Genomic DNA, 21,294 nt, shown 5'->3' on the forward strand with positions numbered 1-21,294 from the left:
AGAAGGTGCCATTTTTGCTGAAAGGGGAAGAAAGAAGTAAAGTGATGGGTGCTGAGGGGCTGCCAACAAATGTGGATTGAATGAGTGAATAGATAAGGAGAAAATGTTGTACCCAGAAACTGGCAAGTTAGATGCAGTTGAAGAGGAGGTATATTGAGAATAGAAGGGTGCATGAGCTAGCTTCATGCACCATTTAGTACACCATTCACCAGACCATTCAGGTATGACCTAAATCAAATCCCTTACGATTATACACTGGAAGTGACAAATAGAGTCAAGGGATTACGTCTGATAGACAGAGTGCCTTAAGAACTATGGACGAGGTTTGTGACATTGTACAAGAGGCAGTGATCAAAACCATCCCCAAGAAAAAGAAAGGCAAAATGGTTGTCTGAGGAGGCCTTACAAATAGCTGAGAAAAGAAAAGACGCGAAAAGCATGGGAGAAAAGGAAAGACATACCCATTTGAATGCAGAGTTCCAAAGAATAGCAAGGAGAGATAAGAAAGCCTTCCTCAGTGACCAATGCAAAGAAATAGAGGAAAACAACAGAATGGGAAAGACTAGAGATCTCTTCATGAAAATTAGAGATACCAAGGGAACATTTCATGCAAAGATGGGCACAATAAAGGACAGAAGTGGTATGGCCCTAACTGTTGGGGTCCTTTAATGGACCAGAACCTGGTGGTCTGGAGTTGATGATAAAAAAGTGAAAGAAGGAAAGAGGCTAATATTCCCTGGGTTACGCAGCTGGCCTTCACGCTCCAGGGAATCAGCCAGAAATAGAGAGAGAGAGAGAGAGAAGGACACGGGGACCGAAGTCTCTGGTGGAGCAAGGGTGATTTATTGAATTCTGTAAGAGTATATATACCATAAAACAAGGTAGCTTCTTCAGATAAAGATCAAGAGACCAGACTTTACAAGTTACCAAGGAAGTAAGGAGCAATAGAGGCCATAAGGCCAAAAGGCGATCCATATCAAAAGAGGGTCATAAATAAGCCCTTTCACCAAATGGAAAAGCTAATGAAGGAAATCCTATGCAAGCATCCCAACTCTTTGATCTGAGCCCTGGGAGCAGCTTGCCTGCTCTTCTTGCCCCAATAGGGACTAATAAGGAACAGAGGGCTCAAGAGAGAGAGGAAACAGCACACAGGAATCCTACTGTTAAACATTCCCTGACACCTAACAAAAGCAGAAAATATTAAGAGGAGGTGGCAAGAATACACAGAAGAACTACACAAAAAAAGATCTTCACGACCCAGATAATCATGATGGTATGATCACTCACCTAGAGCCAGACATCCTGGAATGTGAAGTCAAGTGGGCCTTAGGAAGCATCACTACGAACAAAGCTAGTGGAGGCGATGGAATTCCAGTTGAGCCAATTCAAATCCTGAAAGATGATGCTGTAAAAGTGCTGCACTCAATATGCCAGCAAATGTGGAAAACTCAGCAGTGGCCACAGGACTGGAAAAGGTCAGTTTTCATTCCAATCCCAAAGAAAGGCAATGCAAAGAATGCTCAAACTACCACGCAATTGCACTCATCTCACATGCTAGCAAAGTAATGCTCAAAATTCTCCAAGCCAGGCTTCAACAGTATGTGAACCATGAACTTCCAGATGTTCAAGCTGGATTTGGAAAAGGCAGAGGAACCAGAGATCAAATGGCCAACATTCGTTGGATCATCAAAAAAGCAAGAAATTTCCCCCCCCAAAAAAGTCTACTTCTGCTTTATTGACTACACCAAAGACTTTGACTGTGTGGATCACAGTAAACTGTGGAAAATTCTTCAAGAGATGGGACTACCAGACCACTTGACATGACTCTTGAGAAATCTCTATGTAGGTCAAGAAGCAACAGTTAGAACTGGACATGGAACAACAGACTGGTTCCAAATCGGGACAGGAGTACGTCAAGGCTGTATATCGTCACCCTGCTTATTTAACCTATATGCAGAGTACATCATGAGAAACGTTGGGCTGGAGGAATACAAGCTGGAATCAAGATTGACAGGAGAAATATCAATAACCTCAGATATACAGATGACACCACCCTTATGGCAGAAAGCAAAGAAGAACTAAAGAGCCTCTTGATGAAAGTGAAAGAGGAGAGTGAAAAAGTTGGCTTAAAGCTCAACATTCAGAAAACTAAGATCATGGCATCCGACCCCATCTCTTCATGCCAAATAGATGGGAAAACAATGGAAACAGTGAGAGATTTTATTTTTTTTGGCTCCAAAATCACTGCAGATGGTGACTGCAGCCATGAAATTAAAAGATGCCTGCTCCTTGGAAGAAAAGTTATGACCAACTTAGACAGCATATTAAAAAGCAGAGACATTACTTTGCCAACAAAGGTCAGTCTAGTCAAGGCTATGGTTTTTCCAGTGGTCATGTATGGATGTGAGAGTTGGACTGTCAAGAAAGCTGAGGGCCAAAGAATTGATGCTTTTGAACTGTGGCGTTGGAGAAGACTCTTGAGAGTCCCTTGGACTGCAAGGAGATCCAACCAGTTCATCCTAAAGGAAATCAGTCCTGAATATTCTTTGGAAGGACTGATGTTGAAGCTGAAACTCCAGTACTTTGGCCACCTGATATGAAGAGCTGACTCATTGGAAAAGACCCTGTTGCTGGGAAAGATAGAGGGCTGGAGGAGAAGGGGATGACAGAGGATGAGATGGTTGGATGGCATCACCGACTCAATGGACGTGAGTTTGAACAAGCTCCGGGAGTTGGTGATGGACATGGAAGCCTGGTGTGCTACAGTTCATGGTGTTGCAAAGAGTCTGACATGACTGAGTGACTGAACTGAACTGAGCTAGCTTAGATCCCTGGCATCTTGAAGAATGAATGACTCTTATTAAGGAATCAGCATATGTTTGCAGAAGGAATGATACCCAATTGTCATTAGAACATGGACTGTCTCTCAAAGAATCTGACTGGAGTCACTAGCATTAGAAATCAGTTATACGCAAAACAGTCCTCTGAGCACAACACCTCTTGGCTTCATGCTGGCAGGACGCTGGAGCCTCAGTGCAATGGCAGAAAGTCTTCTCTCAATGTCACCCTGACAGGCTACTAATCCCAGAAGCTGGCATCTCATCTTCAAGACCAGGTAGTTGTGCCTGCTCTAACAAGTTTCCTTGGAGTTAAAAGGTTATTGGCAAATGTCTTCTCATTTAAAAATAATTTAAAAAGTAAGGTAGTAGATTGCTAGAATTTGATTTAGGAGATAGGGCAGGTCTTGCTGATTCTAAATTTGGCCATGTGAGTGGGTAGCTAAAATTGGGTAGAAAGTGAAGTTCTTTGAATATGAAACCAAGGCACTGTAAGGCTAGGGATTAGAAAGAAAGATTTTGTTTTCTAGAGCAGTTTTAGGTTCACAAAAAAAAAAAAAATTAAGCTGAAGAGACACAGATTTCCCTTACAGAAACCACTGCTCCCACATATGCATAACTTCTTACATCTCCCAGGAAAGCAATACATTTGCTACAATTGATGAAGCTACACTGACACGTCATTATCACCCAAAGTCCATAGTTTACATTAGGGTTCACTCTTGATGTTGTACACCCTCTAGGTTTTGACAAGTGTAGCCAGCACTATAGTGTCATACAGAAGAGTTACACTGCCCTAAAAACCCTCTCTGCTTCATCTATTCATCCCTCCTTCTCCCTAATCCTTGGCCTTTGGCAATCACTGATCTTTTTATTGTCTCCATAGATTTGTCTTTTCTAGAATGTCATATAGTTGGAATCACATAGTATATAGCCTTTTCAGATTGGCTTCTTTCACTTAGTAATATATTAGTACATGTAATATTTTTTGATATCTTTTCATGACTTGATAGCTCATTTCTTTTTAGCACTGAATAATATTCCATTGTCGAGATGTACCACAGTTTATTTATCAAAGGCTAGGGTTTTAAATCCACATAGTTACTGGAATTATAGTAGATGGATACTAGGAGTGAAGCTGAAATGACAACTATTGTCACTTGGCAGATGAACAAATGAAGGATAACAACCAAGAGGAAAGTGAGAACAGAACAACAGAACTGATGGGTATAGACTCAAAAATAATGAAGGTGAAGTCTTATGATGGGGGGGTGGGCGGGCAGTGGGAGGGAAAAAATATTGATTTCTTCCCTCACCAGGTCCTACAGTATGTAAGCAGAGGAAATGCAAAATGAGAGACAGTGTCTTTGGTGAAGGACTGAGTATCAATGAAGCTAAGAAGGAAAGAATGCTCAGTGAAGGCGTTGAGGATAAAGCCAAGTGGAAAGGTGTGGCATAGAAAACAGCAATAGGAAGATGAGTTTGGAGAGAAAACAGAGAGCCAAACAAACAAGAACACAACGGAAGTGACAGGACTGGAGGGTGTGAATCTGTTGGTTGTTCTTTTTTTCTCTTTTTTAAAGAGTCTCTCTTTTTTTTAACATTAAAAATTACATTTATTTATTTTATTTTTGGTTGTGCTGGGTCTGTGTTGCTGTGGGCTTTATCTAGATGCAGTGAGCAGGAGCTACTCCTTGCTGCAGGGTGTGGGCTTCTCATAGCAAGTGGCTTCTCCAGTGGAGCACCAGCTCTAGAGGATATTTCTGCACTGACCCAGAGCCTTTGAGTAGTACCAGTTCTAGTCTGCGTTCACTATCTGTGGTCCCGTCTGCAATTCGTTGTTTTTGATGAGGGTTCCAAATTGAATCTTGGTGGTGAGGGTTTTCTGTTTTATGTGTCTGATCTAAATTCAACCTCAAGAGGAATGGTGGCATGTTTCAGTTCAGTTCAGTCACTCAGCCATGTTCAGCTGTTTGCTACTCCATGGACTGCAGCACGCCAGGCTTCCCTGTCCATCACCAACTCCCAGAGCTTGCTCAAACTGGCATGATTGAGCCTGGATTTGGATGAAATGCCCTGAAGCATTGGTTCTCAATATGCTGGTTGCATATTCCAGTCACCTGGAAAGATTTAAAATACCAACCTCCACCCTACCAGAGAAGACAATGGCACCCCACTCCAGTACTCTTGCCTGGAAAATCCCATGGATGGAGGAGCCTGGTGGGCTGCAGTCCATGGGGTCGCTAAGAGTCGGACACGACTGAGTGACTTCACTTTCACTTTTCACTTTCATGCATCGGAGAAGGAAATGGCAACCTACTCCAGTCTTCTTGCCTGGAGAATCTCAGGGACCGGGGAGCCTGGTGGGATGCCGTCTATGGGGTCGCCCAGAGTTGGATGCGACTGCAGCGACTTAGCAGCAGCAGCAGCTCCACCCTACCTCAATAGAATCAGAATTTATGGAGGTGGGACTCAGATACCAGTAGATTTTTAAGCTTCTTAGGTGACACAAAAGTGCAAGCCAAGGTAGACAATCACTGTCTTTGAATAATTTACAATTTATAAAACATAAAACAGAGTAAGACATAGGCATAAAAGGACAAAGTACTTGTAAATATACAGAAGACAGAGATTAGATCTATTGGACAGACTTGGAAAGATCTTATGAAAGTCGTGTCGTTTGAGATTTAAGAAGGTCAAGATTAGGATAATGGAAGAACAATTTCATAAAACTATCAGGTTGAGTGAAGGTATGGAATTGAGAAAATACTGGATCTGATGTTCCCACTGGTTCCACTTCTATACAAGGTAATTGTGTGAGCAAAGTGGAAGGAAACTGAGAACAGACCGAATTCTAGATCACGAGGGAGTTATGGACAACTGACAGAGTTCTAGACATTGAAAGTTTTGATACACTGAGTGGCCCGTTTAGAGTTTTGGATAGAAAGAACAAGTCTAGAGCAAGGTGCAAAATGAAATGGAGGAGAGAACATTAAAGTAGAGTTATTCGGTTATTCAGTTTTGCAGTTATAAGGTATTTGCAATACTCAAGGTGGAGTGGGAATAGAAAGCAAAGGAGGAAAAGGAGAAACACGACAGATCTAGAATCTAAAGGACTAGGCAACTTGAATGTGCAGAATAACAGAGGGAAGTCAAAAAGTTAATCAGAAAATTTTAACTACAGGGGTGGTGTCATTAACAAAAATAACAGTTGTTACCAACTTCAAGCTCATACTGGTCACCGCACAATAGGCTAATAAATCAGAGAGGGGTTGTTGGGCCAAAGAATTGTGATTTTATTTGGAAAGCTGGCAGACTAGGAAGATGGTGGACTTGTGCCCCACAGAACCATCTTGACTGGCAGGCAGATTCTTTACCACTAAGCCACCTAGTGCCCATTAAATGCAACCATGCATCAGTTACCCTTAGTCTCATAAATATGCACACATCACGATCCAGAACAAGTGTAAATAAGTTTATGTACCTGATATTTCCATATCCCTTAATATAAAACCTACATTGGATATATGGCTATTCTTACTAACGATGTATGTCCAGATCATATCCAGACTCACATATCTCTGTCATTCAGTTCAGTTCAGTCGCTCAGTCATGTCCAACTCTTTGCAACCCCATGGACTGCAGCATGCCAGGCCTCCCTGTCCATTACCAACTCCCGGAGTTTACTCAAACTCATGTCCATTGAGTCGGTGATGCAATCCAACCATCTCATCCTCTGTCATTCCCTTCTTCTCCTGCCTTCAATCTTTCCCAGCATCAGGGTCTTTTCAAATGAGTCAGCTTTTCGCATCAGGTGGCCAAAGTATTGGAGTTTCAGCGTCAACATCAGTCCTTCCAATAAACACCCAGGACTGATCTGTTTTAGGATGAACTGGTTGGATCTCCTTGCAGTCCAAGGGACTCTCAAGAGTCTTCTCCAACACCACAGTTCAAAAGCATCAATTCTTCGGCGCTCAGCTTTCTTTATAGTCCAACTCTTACATCCATACATGACTACTGGAAAAACCATAGCTTTGACTAGATGGACCTTTGTTGGAAAAGTAATGTCTGTGCTTTTTAATATGCTGTCTAGGTTGGTCATAACTTTCCTTCCAGGGAGTAAGCGTCTTTTAATTTCATGGCTGCAGTCACCATCTGCAGTGATTTTGGAGCCCCCCGCCCCCCCCCCCCGCAGCCCAATAATGTCTGCCACTGTTTCCCCATCTATTTGCCATGAAGAGAGAGGACTGGATGCCATGATCTTAGTTTTCTGAATGTTGAGCTTTAAGCCAACTTTTTAACTCTCCTCTTTCACTTTCATTAAGAGGCTTTTTAGTTCTTCTTTGCTTTCTGCCATAAGGGTGGTGTCATCTGCATATCTGAAGTTATTGATACTTCTCCCAGAAATTTTGATTCCAGCTTGTGCTTCATCCAGCCCAGCATTTCTCATGATGTACTCTGTATATAAGTTAATAAGCAGGGTAACAATATACAGCCTTGATGTACTCCTTTCCTGTTTGGAACCAGTCTATTTTTCTATGTCCAGTTCTAACTATTGCTTCCTGACCTGCATAAAGATTTCTCAGGTGGCAGGTCAGATGGTCTGTTATTCCCATCTCTTTCAGAATTTTCCATAGTTTATTGTGATCCAAACAGTCAAAGGCTTTGGCATAGTCAATAAAGCAGAAATAGATGTTTTTCTGGAACTCTGTTGCTTTACTGATGATCCAGTGGATGTTGGGAATTTGATCTCTGGTTCCTCTGCCTTTTCTAAATCCAGCTTGAACATCTGGAAGTTCATGGTTCACGTACTGTTGAAGCCTGGCTTGGAGAACTTTGAGCATTACTTTACTAGCATGTGAGATGAGTGCAATTGTGTGGTAGTTTGAGCATTCTTCAGCATTCCTTTTCTTTGGGATTGGAAAGAAAACTGACCTTTTCCAGTTCTGTGGCCACTGCTGAGGTTTCCAAATTCGCTGGCATATTGTGTGCAGCACTGTCACAGCATCAACTTTTAGGATTTGAAGTAGCTCAGCTGAAATTCCATCTCCTCCAGTCACTCTGTTTGTAGTGATGCTTCCTAAGGCCCACTTGACTTCACATTCCAGGATGTCTGGCTCTAGGTGAGTGATCATACCATCGTGATTATCTGGGTCATGAAGATCTTTTTTGTGTAGTTCTTCTGTGTATTCTTGCCACCTCTTCTTAATATCTTCTGCTTCTGTTAGGTGCATACCATTTCTGTTCTTTATTGAGCCCATCTTTTCATGAAATGTTTCCTTGGTATCTTTTCTTGAAGAGTTCTCTAGTCTTTCCCATTCTATTGTTTTCCTTTATTTCTTTGCACTGATCACTGAGGAAGACTTTCTTATCTCTCCTCACTATTCTTTGGAACTCTGCATTCAAATGGGTATATCTTTCCTTTTCTCCTTTGCTTGGAGAAAATTTGGCCTTGGAGTACAGAATGAAGCAGGGCAAAGGCTAATAGAGTTTTGCCAAGAAAACACATTGGTCATAGTAAACACCCTCTTCCAACACCCAAGAGAAGACTCTACACATGGACATCACCAGATGGTCAACACCGAAATCAGATTGATTATATTCTTTGCAGCCAAAGGTGGAGAAGCTCTGTACAGTCAGCAAAAAGAAGACCGGGAGCTGACTGTGGCTCAGATCATGAACTCCTTATTGTGAAATTCAGACTTAAATTGAAGAAAGTAGGGAAAACCACTAGACCATTCAGGTATGACCTAAATCAAATCCCTTATGATTATACAGTGGAAGGAAGACTAGATTTAAGGGACTAGATCTGATAGAGTGTCTCATGAACTATGGACAAAGGTTCGTGACATTGTACAGGAGACAGGGATCAAGACCACCCCCAAGAAAAAAAACATGCAGAAAAGCAAAATGGCTGTCTGAGGAGGCCTTACAAATAGCTGTGAAAAGGAGAAGCAAAAAGCGAAGGAGAAAAGGAAAGATATACTTGTCATTATGCTGCCTTTTATGTCAGAAAAACACTCCTGAGTTGGAACACCCTGGGCTTGAATCTTCTTCCTTCCATTATCATAGGCTTTGTACAAAGGAGAATGAGCTGAGGAGAAAGCCTAGGTAGACCTGGAGAATCAGTGGCCCCCGTGACACCACCATAATTCTCACTGACATTGTTAGGTATTCCATACTGGTGAGAGTATTTTTCTTTGAATTTCAAACGTGCTTTCACATCAGCCCATTACAAGTCCTGTCCAATGATCTCACATACGTTGTGAATACTTGTTTGGTCCACACAGAAAAGAAAAGGCTTCTCTTGAAGTCTAAGTCGCCGGGGGAAAAGATGGGAAACAAGTTTGCCCTACACCAAGATACTTATTGAGTCCAGTGCTGTTTAAATTCCTCACTGGACAGAAGAAAAACAACAACAACAACCAAAAAACACAGGCTCTGATATAACTAACACCCTCTTGGGCCTGAAACGTAACCGTCAGAGCACAACACAAGCAAGCGATCTGTGAGCGGCGCCAGCGGGGAATTCCCCTCGCGGGTCCGCGGGGCAGGTGCCTGAGACCGCCTCACACACGCCCCTCTGGACCTTGCCGCGGGCGCATGCGCGCGCCGCCACGCTCGAGGGGGGCGGGCCCCGACCGCCATCTTGCCGTGCGCGGGATTCGCGCCGCGGGTCCCAAAGCAACCCTGGGCTTGCGGCGGGGTCCTGTCCGGACCGCCTTCCCCTTTCCTCTGTTAGACCCGGCCAACAGCCCTAGCCGGCCCGCCCAGCCTCAGCTCTCGGCCAATGAGCTGATCCGAGGCTCGCAGCTCGACTCTCAGCCGCGGCTTGCCCTGGTGCCCGTCCCGCAAGGCGGTGCGCGGGGGGCACCTAGCCTGCCCCTCTGGCCGCCATGCCCAACGTGCAGCTGCCACCCAAGGAGAGCAACCTCTTCAAACGCGTCTTGGTGAGTGGCCGCTGACCGCGCGGCCGGGCCGCCCCGCCCCCCTCGGATTCTTTGTTTTTGTGGAAACCCGCACGCCCGCCTCGCCCGGCTGCCTCCCAGCTGTCGTGTCTCTCTCTGGACAGCGCTTCCAGGAACTTCCCGCCGCAGTCACCCTGGGCCTGGGCGCGGGGAGCGGCCCGCGCGCTGCGGTGCCTGGCGGCCGGCCTCGCCGGCTCCTCGCTCCTGGTCCTCCGCAGTTACCTTTAGCCGTCACCCCCGCGCCCAGGGGTGCTGCTGGTTCGCTGCTCCGTGTGGAATCTGTTGCACAGCGCGCGCTGACACCCAGGAGAGAGGGAGCGAGTCTGTGGCGGGGCGGGATCTGGTTTAGACTGGTTCCCGGGAGCTAAAACCTCGGACGGAGACCGACCCTCCCTTTCATCGAGAGGTTTGTCTTCTTTTGGTGGTCAGTATTCACCCTCTGAGAAGTTACTGACTGGAACTGCCATTTTTAAGTTATAAATTCGAGCACAACTCTTAATTGCTTTTTAAAAGAATGTTATTTTTACTTTAATTGGAGGATAATTGTTGTATAATGTTGTGTTGGTTTCCCTTATATAGCAACGTAAATCAGTCATAAATATGTCCCCTCCCTCTTCAACCTCTCCCCCCGCCCAATCCCATCACTCTCTGTTGTCACAGCGAACTCGGATTGCATTTAACTCGTAGAGGCCCTGCGGTGAGCTAAGTAAGTGATGAAAGCTTCATGGGGTAGGCTGGCGTTGCACTTGAGGGAACATTCACTTTGTTTTGTAGCAGAAAGAAACCTGGGAAGCAACGTGGAAAATGCGGTGAAAATGTTAAATCTTAATTTTATATGGTGCTTAGTGTTGAGCTGAAACTCTAATCCTTTGGCCACCTCATGTGAGGAGCTGACTCAATTGAATGAAAAGCCCCTGATGCTGCGAAAGATTGAAGGCAGGAGGAGAAGGGGACGACAGAGGATGAGATGGTTGGATGGCATCACCGACTCAGTGACACGGGTTTGGGTAAACTCCGGGAGTTAGTGATGGACGGGGAGGCCTGGCGTGCTGCAGTCCGTGGGGTCGCACACGACTGAGCGACTGAACTGAACTGAGCTAGTGCTGAGGAAATAATGGGAATGAGTGTAAAAACCTAATTGTGGCAGAACGCTTCTTTCGACTTTTCCTTTATTTTTTCTTTATTTTACTTTCATTTTTCTTATATCTTTATATTTTTCACAATGTGGAGTTGGAGAAGTGAATTTTTTGCCCCTTTTGGGTGAGCTGGTCTGTTATTGTTATTTTTTTTGTTTAAGGAAGCTGAAACATGTCAATGAAAAATCATCTATATAAATTGCTAGTTGGATTTCAGGATATTTGCATTGTACATGAAAGATGACAACGCTTTTTTTGGTCTATGTGGATATTTTCTAGTTCAAATCATGTCATCAGGAGCATAATGAGAAACAACTAATTTATTATATTCTAGTAAAAAAAAGTTAAAACTGCTGCTGAGTTCACTTTATCCCCCCCCCCGCCCCGGCCCTGTCCCCCCAATTGGGAAATGCTGACCATTTTTAATGAGTATGTAATGTTTTTATAAGCTTACATGACTTTAGGAAGATGCTGCAAAATGAATTATTTTATCATCTCAAATTGCAGTAAGTGTGGGTAAAACTTGGCTTGGACAAATTCCATAGTTTTCAGAAGCCTGTCATAGAATTATTTTTTAGTTTTGTTGTGGACCAAAGTGCATTGCCACCAACAGTAACTTTTAAATGTTAATATTCATTGTATTTAAACATCCAAACATGTTTACCAGGTGGCTTATCAACATGGTTTGCATGACTTGTTCCTGCCTGTCTTATTTCCCCAAACTGGCTGTTAGCATTATGTTTTGTTGAATTCTGAAACTACTCCATTGCTCTTTACAGAGGAGACAGTCAAACCCAGGAATAGTAAATGACAGTCTAGGGGTCTCTGTCTGGTTAGTAGCCAAGTTGAAACTACAATCTGTTTTTTCTACTTAGTATATATTCCTTATTGAACTTAATAAGACTTTCCTTTAACCTGAGTACTTGGATACTGGGGATGACTACCTGGCTTTGAATTGTGGCTCTGACACCAGCTGTGTAAACTCAGTAACTATGCCTCAGTCTCCATCTAAATGGAGATTACATGTATCCCATAGGCTTTCCTTGGGATTTAAGTAAAGAGTAAATGAGAAAAGCACCTGACACATAGAAAATGCTTCCAGGAAATGTTAACTATTATTATTCCTGTTGTTGGTAGTATGATATTACTTCCAGATCACTTGGTAAGGCAGAAAAAAACATAATATTTCTCTTTTTCTCCTCTTCCCCAGTAGTTCCTTCTGCTTGTTTTTTTCTTCTTGTCTTTGTCAGATGAACTCCTGTGACTAGATTCAGATTGTTATTTAAAAAATTTTTTTTTCTTTTCTTTAGTTCTACCACTTTATTGCTACCAACCCGTCTCCCTCCACCCTCGTGCACACATGCTCAGTCATGTGATCCCATGGACTTCAGCCCGCCAGACTCCTCTGTCCATGGGCTTTTCCAGGCAAGAATACTGGAGTGGGTTGCCATTTTCTTCTCCAATTTTTAAAATTTTTATGTTAAAATATTTTTGGAATGGGTAATATGTTAGCATGATTCAAAATTCAAAGTTTTCCTATCCTGTCTCCCCAACCACTAAGGTCTCTCCCCCAGAGGCCATGAGTTCAGTTCAGCTCAGTCATGTCCGACTCTTTGCTACCCCATGAATTGCAGCACGCCAGGCCTCCCTGTCCATCACAAACTCCCGGAGTTTACTCAGACTCATGTCCATCGAGTCAGTGATGCCATTCAACCATCTCATCCTCTGTCATCCCCTTCTCCTCCTGCCCCCAATCCCTCCCAGCATCAGGGTCTTTTCAAATGAGTCAGCTCTTTGCATCAGGTGGCCAAAGTATTGGAGTTTGAGCTTCAGCATCAGTCCTTCCAGTGAACACCCAGGACTTATCTCCTTTAGGATGGACTGGTTGGATCTCCTTGCAGTCCAAGGGACTCTCAAGAGTCTTCTCCAACACCACAGTTCAAAAGCATCAATTCTTCAGCACTCAGCTTTCTTGACAGTCCAACTCTCACATCCACATATGGCCACTGGAAAAACAATAGCCTTGACTAGACCAACCTTTGTTGGCAAAGCAATGTCTCTGCTTTTTAATATGCTATCCAGGTTGGTCATCTTTCCTTCCAAGGAGTAAGCATCTTTTAATTTCATGGTTGCAATCACCATCTGCAGTGATTTTGGAGCCCCCAAAAATAAAGTCTGACACTGTTTCCATTGTTTCCCCATCTATTTCCCAGTGATGGGAAGTGATGAAGTGATGGGAGCAGATGCCATGATCTTAGTTTTCTGAATGTTGAGCTTTAAGCCAACTTTTTCACTCTCCTCTTTCACTTTCATCAAGAGGCTCTTTAGTTCCTCTTCATTTTCTGCCATAAGGGTGGTGTCAGCTGCATATCTGAGGTTATTTATATTTCTCCAGACAATCTTAATTCCAGCTTGTGCTTCCTCCAGCCCAGCGTTTCTCATGATGTACTCTGCATATAAGTTAAATAAGCAGGGTGACAATTTACAGCCTTGATGTGTTCCTTTTCCTATTTGGAACCAATCTGTTGTTTTTTGTCCAGTTCTAACTGTTGCTTCCTGACCTGCATACAGGTTTCTCAAGAGGCAGATCAGGTGGTCTGGTATTCCTATCTCTTTCAGAATTTTCCACAGTTTATTGTGATCCACACAGTCAAAGGCTTTGGCATAGTCAATAAAGCAGAAATAGATGTTTTTCTGGAACTTCCTTTTTTGAAGATCCAGTGGATATTGGCAATTTGATCTCTGGTTCCTCTGCCTTTTCTAAAACCAGCTTGAACATCTGGAAGTTCTCGGTTCACGCATTGCTGAAGCCTGACTTGGAGAATTTTGAGCATTACTTTACTAGCATGTGAGATGAGTGCATTTGTGCGGTCATGGTGGAGAGGTCTGACAGAATGTGGTCCACTGGAGAAGGGAATGGCAAACCACTTCAGTATTCTTACCTTGAGAACCCCCTTAACAGAGGCCATCAATAAGCCTCAAAGACACTTTTTCTATGAATACTTTTCTACTATTCCCCTCCAGATGCCACCCCTATTGGCCAGAATTAATCTCTTTCTTCTCCTTTGCTGGTCCTGTTCTGTTTTGAACTTAGAAGACTGTACACATTGACTGTGTTGAGCAGTGCTTATTTGTCTAGAATCTGAGGATGCAGCCATGTTTAAAACAGTCAGGATCCCTGTTCTCATGGGGCCTACAATATGATGGGAAAGACAGACACTAAGTAAAAACGAGTAAGTAATAATGTTAGGAAATGATAGCCCTGTGTAGAAAATAGAGCAGTATCAGAGAGAGAGAGAGAGAGAGAGAGAGTGTGTGTGTGTGTGTGTGTGTGTAGGGGTACAGTAAGAGGCTGGCAGTATTAGAGTGGTCAGGTAGATGATGTGGCAAACTTGATCATAAGGAACCAGCCGTGGGAAGATCTGGGGAAGAACAGTGTTTTCAGAGGGGCAGAGGCCTTGAGGTGGGGGTGAGCTTGGCATGCTGAGTGCTAGGGAAAATAACCTATAACCACAAGTTGAGTTAAAGATGAGGTGTTCTCATAGTTAATGACTGCGGAGGCCAGACATGGTTACTTAGCCTGGCTGGTGGCATTTAGGAATAAAGAGGTTGCTTACATTTGTGTTAGAATAATTGATGGAAAGACCATGGTCTTTGAAGTCAACCCAGAGTTTGCAACTAAGCTGAGCTACTATTAAACAAATTTAATGAACTTTTAAGTTTCTGCATCTGTGAATTGGAGATGATGACACCTACCTTAAGGAATTGTTGTGAGTCATAACACGTTTTGTACAGACACATATTAGTTGCTCAATAAATAGCAGTATTTTTTTGTGTATATGCTTTGGTTCCATTCTTGAAGTAGCAAAGGCTTTTAATGCAGTTTCTAGTATTTTCTTTGTGATCACATATGTTTTTGCTTTTGGATTTTGAATAAAAGAAAGCTATAACAGTGTATTGATTGACAATAAGGGGTTTTTAAAAAAGTATCTATTTTCAAATATTTATTTATTTGTCTGCACCAGGTTTTAGTTGCAGCATGCAAACTCTCAGTTCTGGCATGTGGGCTGTAGTTCCCTGACCAGGGATTGAACCTGGGCTCCTGCTTTGGGAGTCTTAGCCAGTGGACCACCAGGGAAGTCCCAATTTTTTCTTTATTTTCTGTAAAAGTGAAAATACTCAGATACCAGTAAGTAACAGAAGTACACTTCATGTTATAAGTGATTTAAATTGGTATAAAACCTTCCCATCACATGTTTTAAACCTAACTTTGAATCTTGAATTTAGAATTGGTACAATACAATGAAGTTATTTCATGTGTATTCATTTTGTATAATAACTTTTCTTTTTCAGAAATGTTATGAACAGAAGCAATACAAAAATGGCCTCAAATTTTGCAAGATGATTCTTTCAAATCCGAAATTTGCTGAACATGGAGGTATCACCAATAAGATTCCTTTGAGAAAATCTAATTCCACAATCAGATGGAAAGGATTTCTAACAGTGAAAGAAGAATACTTCCCACTTTCCATGGCCTTGTAGCTCTCTTAGAGTCCACACATGTTTAACTTTTTAAATTATGCCTCATATCATTCTTATTCTAGATTATTTCCTTCAATATCATGCTTAGATATATTTATAGACTTTACTTTTATTAATAGATGAGAAATAGTTGATCTGTTGGTAAATAAGTGGCATATATACCTCTCCTTTTATAGACCTGATTTCATTTGTTGCTTTGAATAGGACTTATCCTTTGATTTCTTATGTATAAAATTAGAACAGTATTTGCAACACCGAAGAAGAATGAAGATACAGTCAAATGGATTTTATTTTTTGGTAGATGTATTGTTAATATATCTGCTGATCTTCATATGTAAATAGGATACTACTGATTTACATTTGGATTATCTTGGTTCTTCTAGCACTGATATCAGTTAAGTCTGTATTTTCTTGTCTAATCCTTTTTCGCTGGTGACCAGTGCATGGTAAAAGGATGAATCAGGTTAGACATGTAAGTTATGGTCCTATAGCAGAGGAAAGCCAACTGGGTCTCTGAATAATTCTTGAGTAATTCTCGAGACTTGAGTAATTCTAGAGACCATCTTGTTAGGAAAATAGCCTGGCCCTACTCAATTTCTAATAATGTTTAAAGCATTCTTTGAAGGAAGTGGAAAGAAGTCTTTGTTTCATAGCATTTTAGAAATTAAAGCTTGTTTTCAAGCTATTTAGCAATAGAGTAGTGTTAGTTGTGAGTCGTGTCCGACCCTTTGTGAGCCTGTGGGCTAGAGCCCGCCAGGCTCCTCTGTCCATGGGATTCTCCAGGCCTTTATCCAAATAGGACCTTCTGGGGAAGTTCATTATGTCAAAATAGATAAAATAAGATGTTTGATCATAGGAGCCTGAACTGTCACCATTTTCTGATATGGTGGATCATATATAGGATCACCATATTCTGAAAACCAGAGTCTAACCATTTTTCTTTGGTAATTCGGTCTTGTGGGTTATTGAGAGAATTATTTCATTCTGTATAATCTTCCTTTAACTCCCTTAAACATGTTCTTGGGTTAGTTACCACTCGCACAGTCCAGTGTTGTGCTTTTCAAGTGCAAACTGATCTTAATTAGCCTCAGTGGACTTTGTTGGAATAAACTTGTAACCAAAAATGAAGTCTGGTCCAGTATGAAGTAGGGTGACTTTTAAATTGTGTACATCACTTTAAGATAGATTGAATGATTTTGTGGAGTGTAAAGCAGATTGTTAGATTTTTAGTAGAATTGACCTCAGGTGAAAGGTGAGGTCAGCTGCAGTAGATTTAACTCAGCAGGACTCAGGACCCTGCTGTGTTACCTGTTTTCAGCAGAATAACCTTAACTTCCTTTATAGAGTCTTCAGAACGGCAGAGAGCTTTTTACCAGCTCAGTTCCAGCCTAAGGAATTTCAGAAAAGGATAGGGCTGAACTTTAAGCAGATACATAAATATATTTTTACTTTATTTGGAGAGAAGTTCTTCTAACTATAGGATTTAAAGGATGGATATTGTACACATTGGTAGATCTCATATTAAAATAGTGTTAAGAGAATAATTTGAATCTTTCATGGGTAAATAGAGGTTGAAATGTTTTTCAGAGACTTTGGCTATGAAAGGATTAACATTGAACTGTTTAGGAAAAAAAGAAGAAGCATATGAATTTGTTCGTAAAGGACTTCGTAACGATGTGAAGAGTCATGTCTGTATCCTTTTGTAGTAGTTCAGTAGTTTTAATTTAATTCATTGTTTTCTGTTTACTAGTTTTTCTAACTCAAAAAACTTCTATGGAAAAATTTAAAGCTGTAAGAAAGAGTGAGTTTAATGAACTCTATGTACCTATTGTCCAGCTTCCAATATTATCAACATTTTTAATATTAATTTCATCTGTTCCCTACCCTTTGTTTTTTGTTTATTGGAAGATTTTAAAAAGAATCCTTATGCACTGTATATTTACTGCAGTTGTACTTAGTGTAAGAGAAAAGTAATTTTGATAATTGTGTGTATGTGCTCACTCATTCAATCGTGTCCGGCTCTTTGTGACCGCATGGACTGTAGCCCGCCGGGCTCCTCTGTCCATGGGGATTCTCCAGGCAAGGATACTGGAGTGGGTTGCCGTTTTCTTCTCCAGGGATCTTCCTGAGCCAGGGATCAAACCCACATCTCCTGCGTCTCCTGAATTGGCAGGCGGATTCTTTAATGCTGTGCCACTTGGGAAGCCAACCTTGATAATTATATGTGACTTAAAACCCATTGTTTTTTTCATTTACATCCATAAACAGAGTGATACTTTCCCCATTTCGAATGATTTACCTTATAGTAAACTTTGTGTTCCTTAAAAGTTCCTTGAACTTTCCTTTAGAAACCTTAGAAGAACATTCAGAAGGAACTTGTAAGATAGATTTTATTAAGTATAACTGTCATATTGATTCTTCAACTTGGTTTCTGGGCACAAGGACTTGGCTGTTACTTCACTGCATACTTACCATATTTTTCTTTGGCTAGTACCCCAGTGTGTAAGAAAACAAAAATATTCTTTAGGGATGGATCATTGAAACTATTTTAATTTGTGTTTTGCTTGTATGTATACTTACTCAGGATTCGCATATTGCCTTTTTATGTTAATGTTTTGCATTTAAATCATCTAGCTCTTGACCAGTATTGAACATCAGTAGTCTTAATGGTGTTTTTTACATATTTAGCTTAGGGTTCTCTCAGAATACTAAATACTTATTTCATTATCCCAGTGCTTACCCCAGAGTGAAGAGAAAGGGCATGTAAGATAGTTTTTGTAGCTCCAAGATATTCTAAGACTTTAATTTACATTAAATAAAAACTTACTTTTTGTGGTCTTTAATTACTAGTCAATTAAAAACATGTTTTGTGGTTGATTGAATGAATATATACTTGTTTTAAAAGATGATTGCAATTTTTGTATATATTCTGTTTTAATACACAGTGTTTGATATTAAGAGCATGTTGAGATGCTGGCCTAGGAAAGTGAGGGACTGGGGGTTCGGAATGTTAAGAATTCCTACCAGTAATTTCTAAGGTTACTTAAAAATATTCTATGAACAATTTCAGAATGTCCAAAAATAGAATAGAATAATGAAACGCTATATGCCTATCACCTGGCTTCAGTAATTTAACAACTGTCAATCAAGGCTGATCTGGTTTCATCTTTTATCACCTCTCTATCACCCTCTTACTCAGGTCATTCTAAGGTAAATCCCAAACAAAATACCATTTTGTTAAGGTAAGCTTTCTGTTAAATATGTAATATAGAGTATTCTAGTATCTGTGAATGTCTGTTTCCTTAACTTAATAGGTTGGCATGTGTATGGACTCTTGCAGCGTTCTGATAAGAGATATGATGAAGCTATTAAATGTTACAGAAATGCCCTCAAGTTAGATAAAGATAATCTGCAAATTTTGAGGGATCTCTCTCTGTTGCAGATACAAATGAGAGACCTTGAAGGTTATCGAGTAAGTATTTTAGTCTTAAATGTACATGTTTTTGCAATAGCTATAACTTAAAAGCATGTGAATTCAGAATGAGGTAAACTTAACATCATGTAGACTTGATTGTTAATTTCATTCTATAGTAGAAGGGGGAAGTCACTTGGGATCTCCCCTCCAGTGATAGTTGCAGAATTGCATAAATTGATCAAAAAGGGTAACTAGTTTATTCATTTAATGCTTTTTATTATAAAAGCTGGAATATCTCCTAGGTGCTAATATTGGACCATATTCTTTGTGGGCTTGATGTTTACAAATTTGGCAAACAGAGCTTTTATAATAGAAACCTAAATGTAGAGATTGACTAGCTTGCTTTATTATGAGTTAGAAAGTACAAGATATTGTGAGGAGATTGCCGTAAATGTAGTCCCAGACCATTACTGTCAACTCTACTGGGCATCTACAGGTGCTTACCCCACTTAGTGTCCTAAATTCAATAAGTTAAAAATGGAATTCTCCCCTTCTCATGTGATGGAGGCTACCGAGACTTAATAGTTCTCTTTCGATAAGTCTTTCATTAACTTTTTTCCTTTTGCCCTTCTGCTGTGTGAGTCCTTCTACCCTATGCTTAGACTTTTGCAGACGTTTCAAGGGTTCTGCTGAGCTTAGTAATGGCACCAACTAATTCATCAAGGTTGTGTGATTTTTTTTTTTTGGTTAGGACTTAGCAGCCTAAGTTTGGTGAGAGTCCAAATCACTTATCTTTAGAAATAAAGTAATTAACAATATTGGCAGGAGACTGGTTGCTAGAAGGGGTTGTGAAATAAATAAAAGAGCTGGTGGTTAGAAGTGAAGGACTCAAGGTCCTGGTGGTATCTAGGAACAGGGTGGAAAGGTCCCAGTTGAGAGTGTTGATAGCATAGGAGCTGTAGCCAGGGTGAGATACCTGAATTTATGATTTCTGGGTGGCAGTAAGGTCTAGGGTGTGGTGGTGGGAGTAGGTCCCTGCAACAGGGTGGAGATCATTAAAGAGAAGGAAATCTTGGCTCTAAGAAGATAGGTTATTGGTTGGTTAATGTTAGATTTGCCCAGGATAATGGCAGGATTTGACAGAGAGATGAAAACTGAGTCAGACTTTAATGAAGTAGGGGGTGACAGAGAAGTAACGGTGAAAATAAGGGGTGAGATTGATAAGAGCTTAATGCCATATTCCTAGAAGGAACAGACACTTAGATGTGAATATTGTCCCAATCGTTTTGTCAAAGATAGCTTTTTTAAAGAAAGATCTAATCATGGTTCTCCTCATGGCCTATAGCGTAGTAGATGGCCAGCACGCATTTCAATGGCAGTCACAGAAGCTAAACATTACGTTTTTAAAACTCATTGCAGCTAAGGTTTTTCATGAAACCCTGTTCCTCTAGGCAGTTACACTTGCTTAAAACCTGGAGACATATATGAACTATGAGGAAGCTGGAGTTGTGTAGGGAGGTTAGGTTTTGTGCTGGTCTGAAGATTTTGTGCTGGTCTTGATTCTTCTTGGCAACCAGGTGGAATTTCTGGTGTTTTCTTCCTAACGTCATAGATACTGAGCTGTCTTAAGAGTAGCAGCGGTGGTGTTTCTGCTAGAAAAGTCCAGTCAGATGTTTGAGTGTTTTCTCTGGCTCTGTCCAGCCTGTCTGTGGGCCTGTTAAAACAGTGTAAGTAGGTCTTAATTTTATATAATAATTTAATATGCAGGAAACTCTGCTTTCATTAAAAGCTATCTTATTCTCTCTTTTAAGGTGTTTAGTTACCAGAAGACATTCTTGTTTTATAAAGGTAACTTTATAAGGCAGCCCAACAGCATTGACTCCACGGACAGCTTTTCAGCGACAGTCTTTCAGTGAGCGTTACGGAGTATTCCAGAGTTTAAGTTTAGATGAGGCACATAGACAGTATTGGGTGGGCCCAGAAGTTCATTCGAGGTTTTCTGTACCATCTTCCGGAAAATCCTAGATGAATCTTTTGTCCAACTCAGTATTTTTGTTTTATTCTGGAGTTCAGTGATACTTGTTCATTCAGTTCATTAGAAAGGAATTAAAGGTATGTTGTCTTAAAACTGATGAATTATATTTTAGAGAAACTTTAAAAAGTGAAAAGAATTTAAAATATTTTTTTTTTTTTTTTAAGGAGACAAGATATCAGCTTCTTCAATTGCGCCCGACTCAGCGTGCTTCCTGGATTGGCTATGCTATTGCATACCATCTACTGAAAGATTATGATATGGCACTAAAACTACTGGAAGAATTTAGACAAACTCAGCAAGTAAGAAGTTCATTTTAACATGTCCTTTGTCTACAAACTAAAATAGTTGACTTCTATATTGC

At 41.1% G+C, this 21,294-nt stretch overlaps 2 protein-coding genes across 9 annotated transcripts in view; one reads left to right on the plus strand and one right to left on the minus strand.

Annotated features, from left to right (window-relative positions):
* Positions 1-10,342, minus strand: part of MTRF1 (mitochondrial translation release factor 1) — a 55,383-nt gene extending 45,041 nt beyond the window's left edge. Inside the window, exon 1 of the mRNA XM_061133443.1 lies at positions 10,028-10,342. The gene's annotated coding sequence lies outside the window, so the exon portion shown is untranslated. The remainder of the gene's footprint in view (positions 1-10,027) is intronic.
* The window catches only part of NAA16 (N-alpha-acetyltransferase 16, NatA auxiliary subunit), a 72,944-nt gene continuing 61,127 nt past the window's right edge, over positions 9,478-21,294 (plus strand). For all 8 annotated transcript variants that reach the window (XR_009691321.1, XR_009691322.1, XM_061133435.1 and 5 more), the window contains exons 1-5: positions 9,478-9,787; positions 15,295-15,379; positions 17,071-17,175; positions 18,798-18,955; positions 21,098-21,232. Coding sequence is in view for 6 of the 8 variants with exons in the window: in XM_061133435.1 (XP_060989418.1) it covers positions 9,734-9,787; positions 15,295-15,379; positions 17,071-17,175; positions 18,798-18,955; positions 21,098-21,232 (537 nt within the window). In the remaining 2 variants the exon portion in view is untranslated. The remainder of the gene's footprint in view (positions 9,788-15,294; positions 15,380-17,070; positions 17,176-18,797; positions 18,956-21,097; positions 21,233-21,294) is intronic.

The sequence above is a fragment of the Dama dama genome, chromosome 30 (assembly GCF_033118175.1).
Source record: "Dama dama isolate Ldn47 chromosome 30, ASM3311817v1, whole genome shotgun sequence".
NCBI lineage: Eukaryota > Metazoa > Chordata > Mammalia > Artiodactyla > Cervidae > Dama > Dama dama.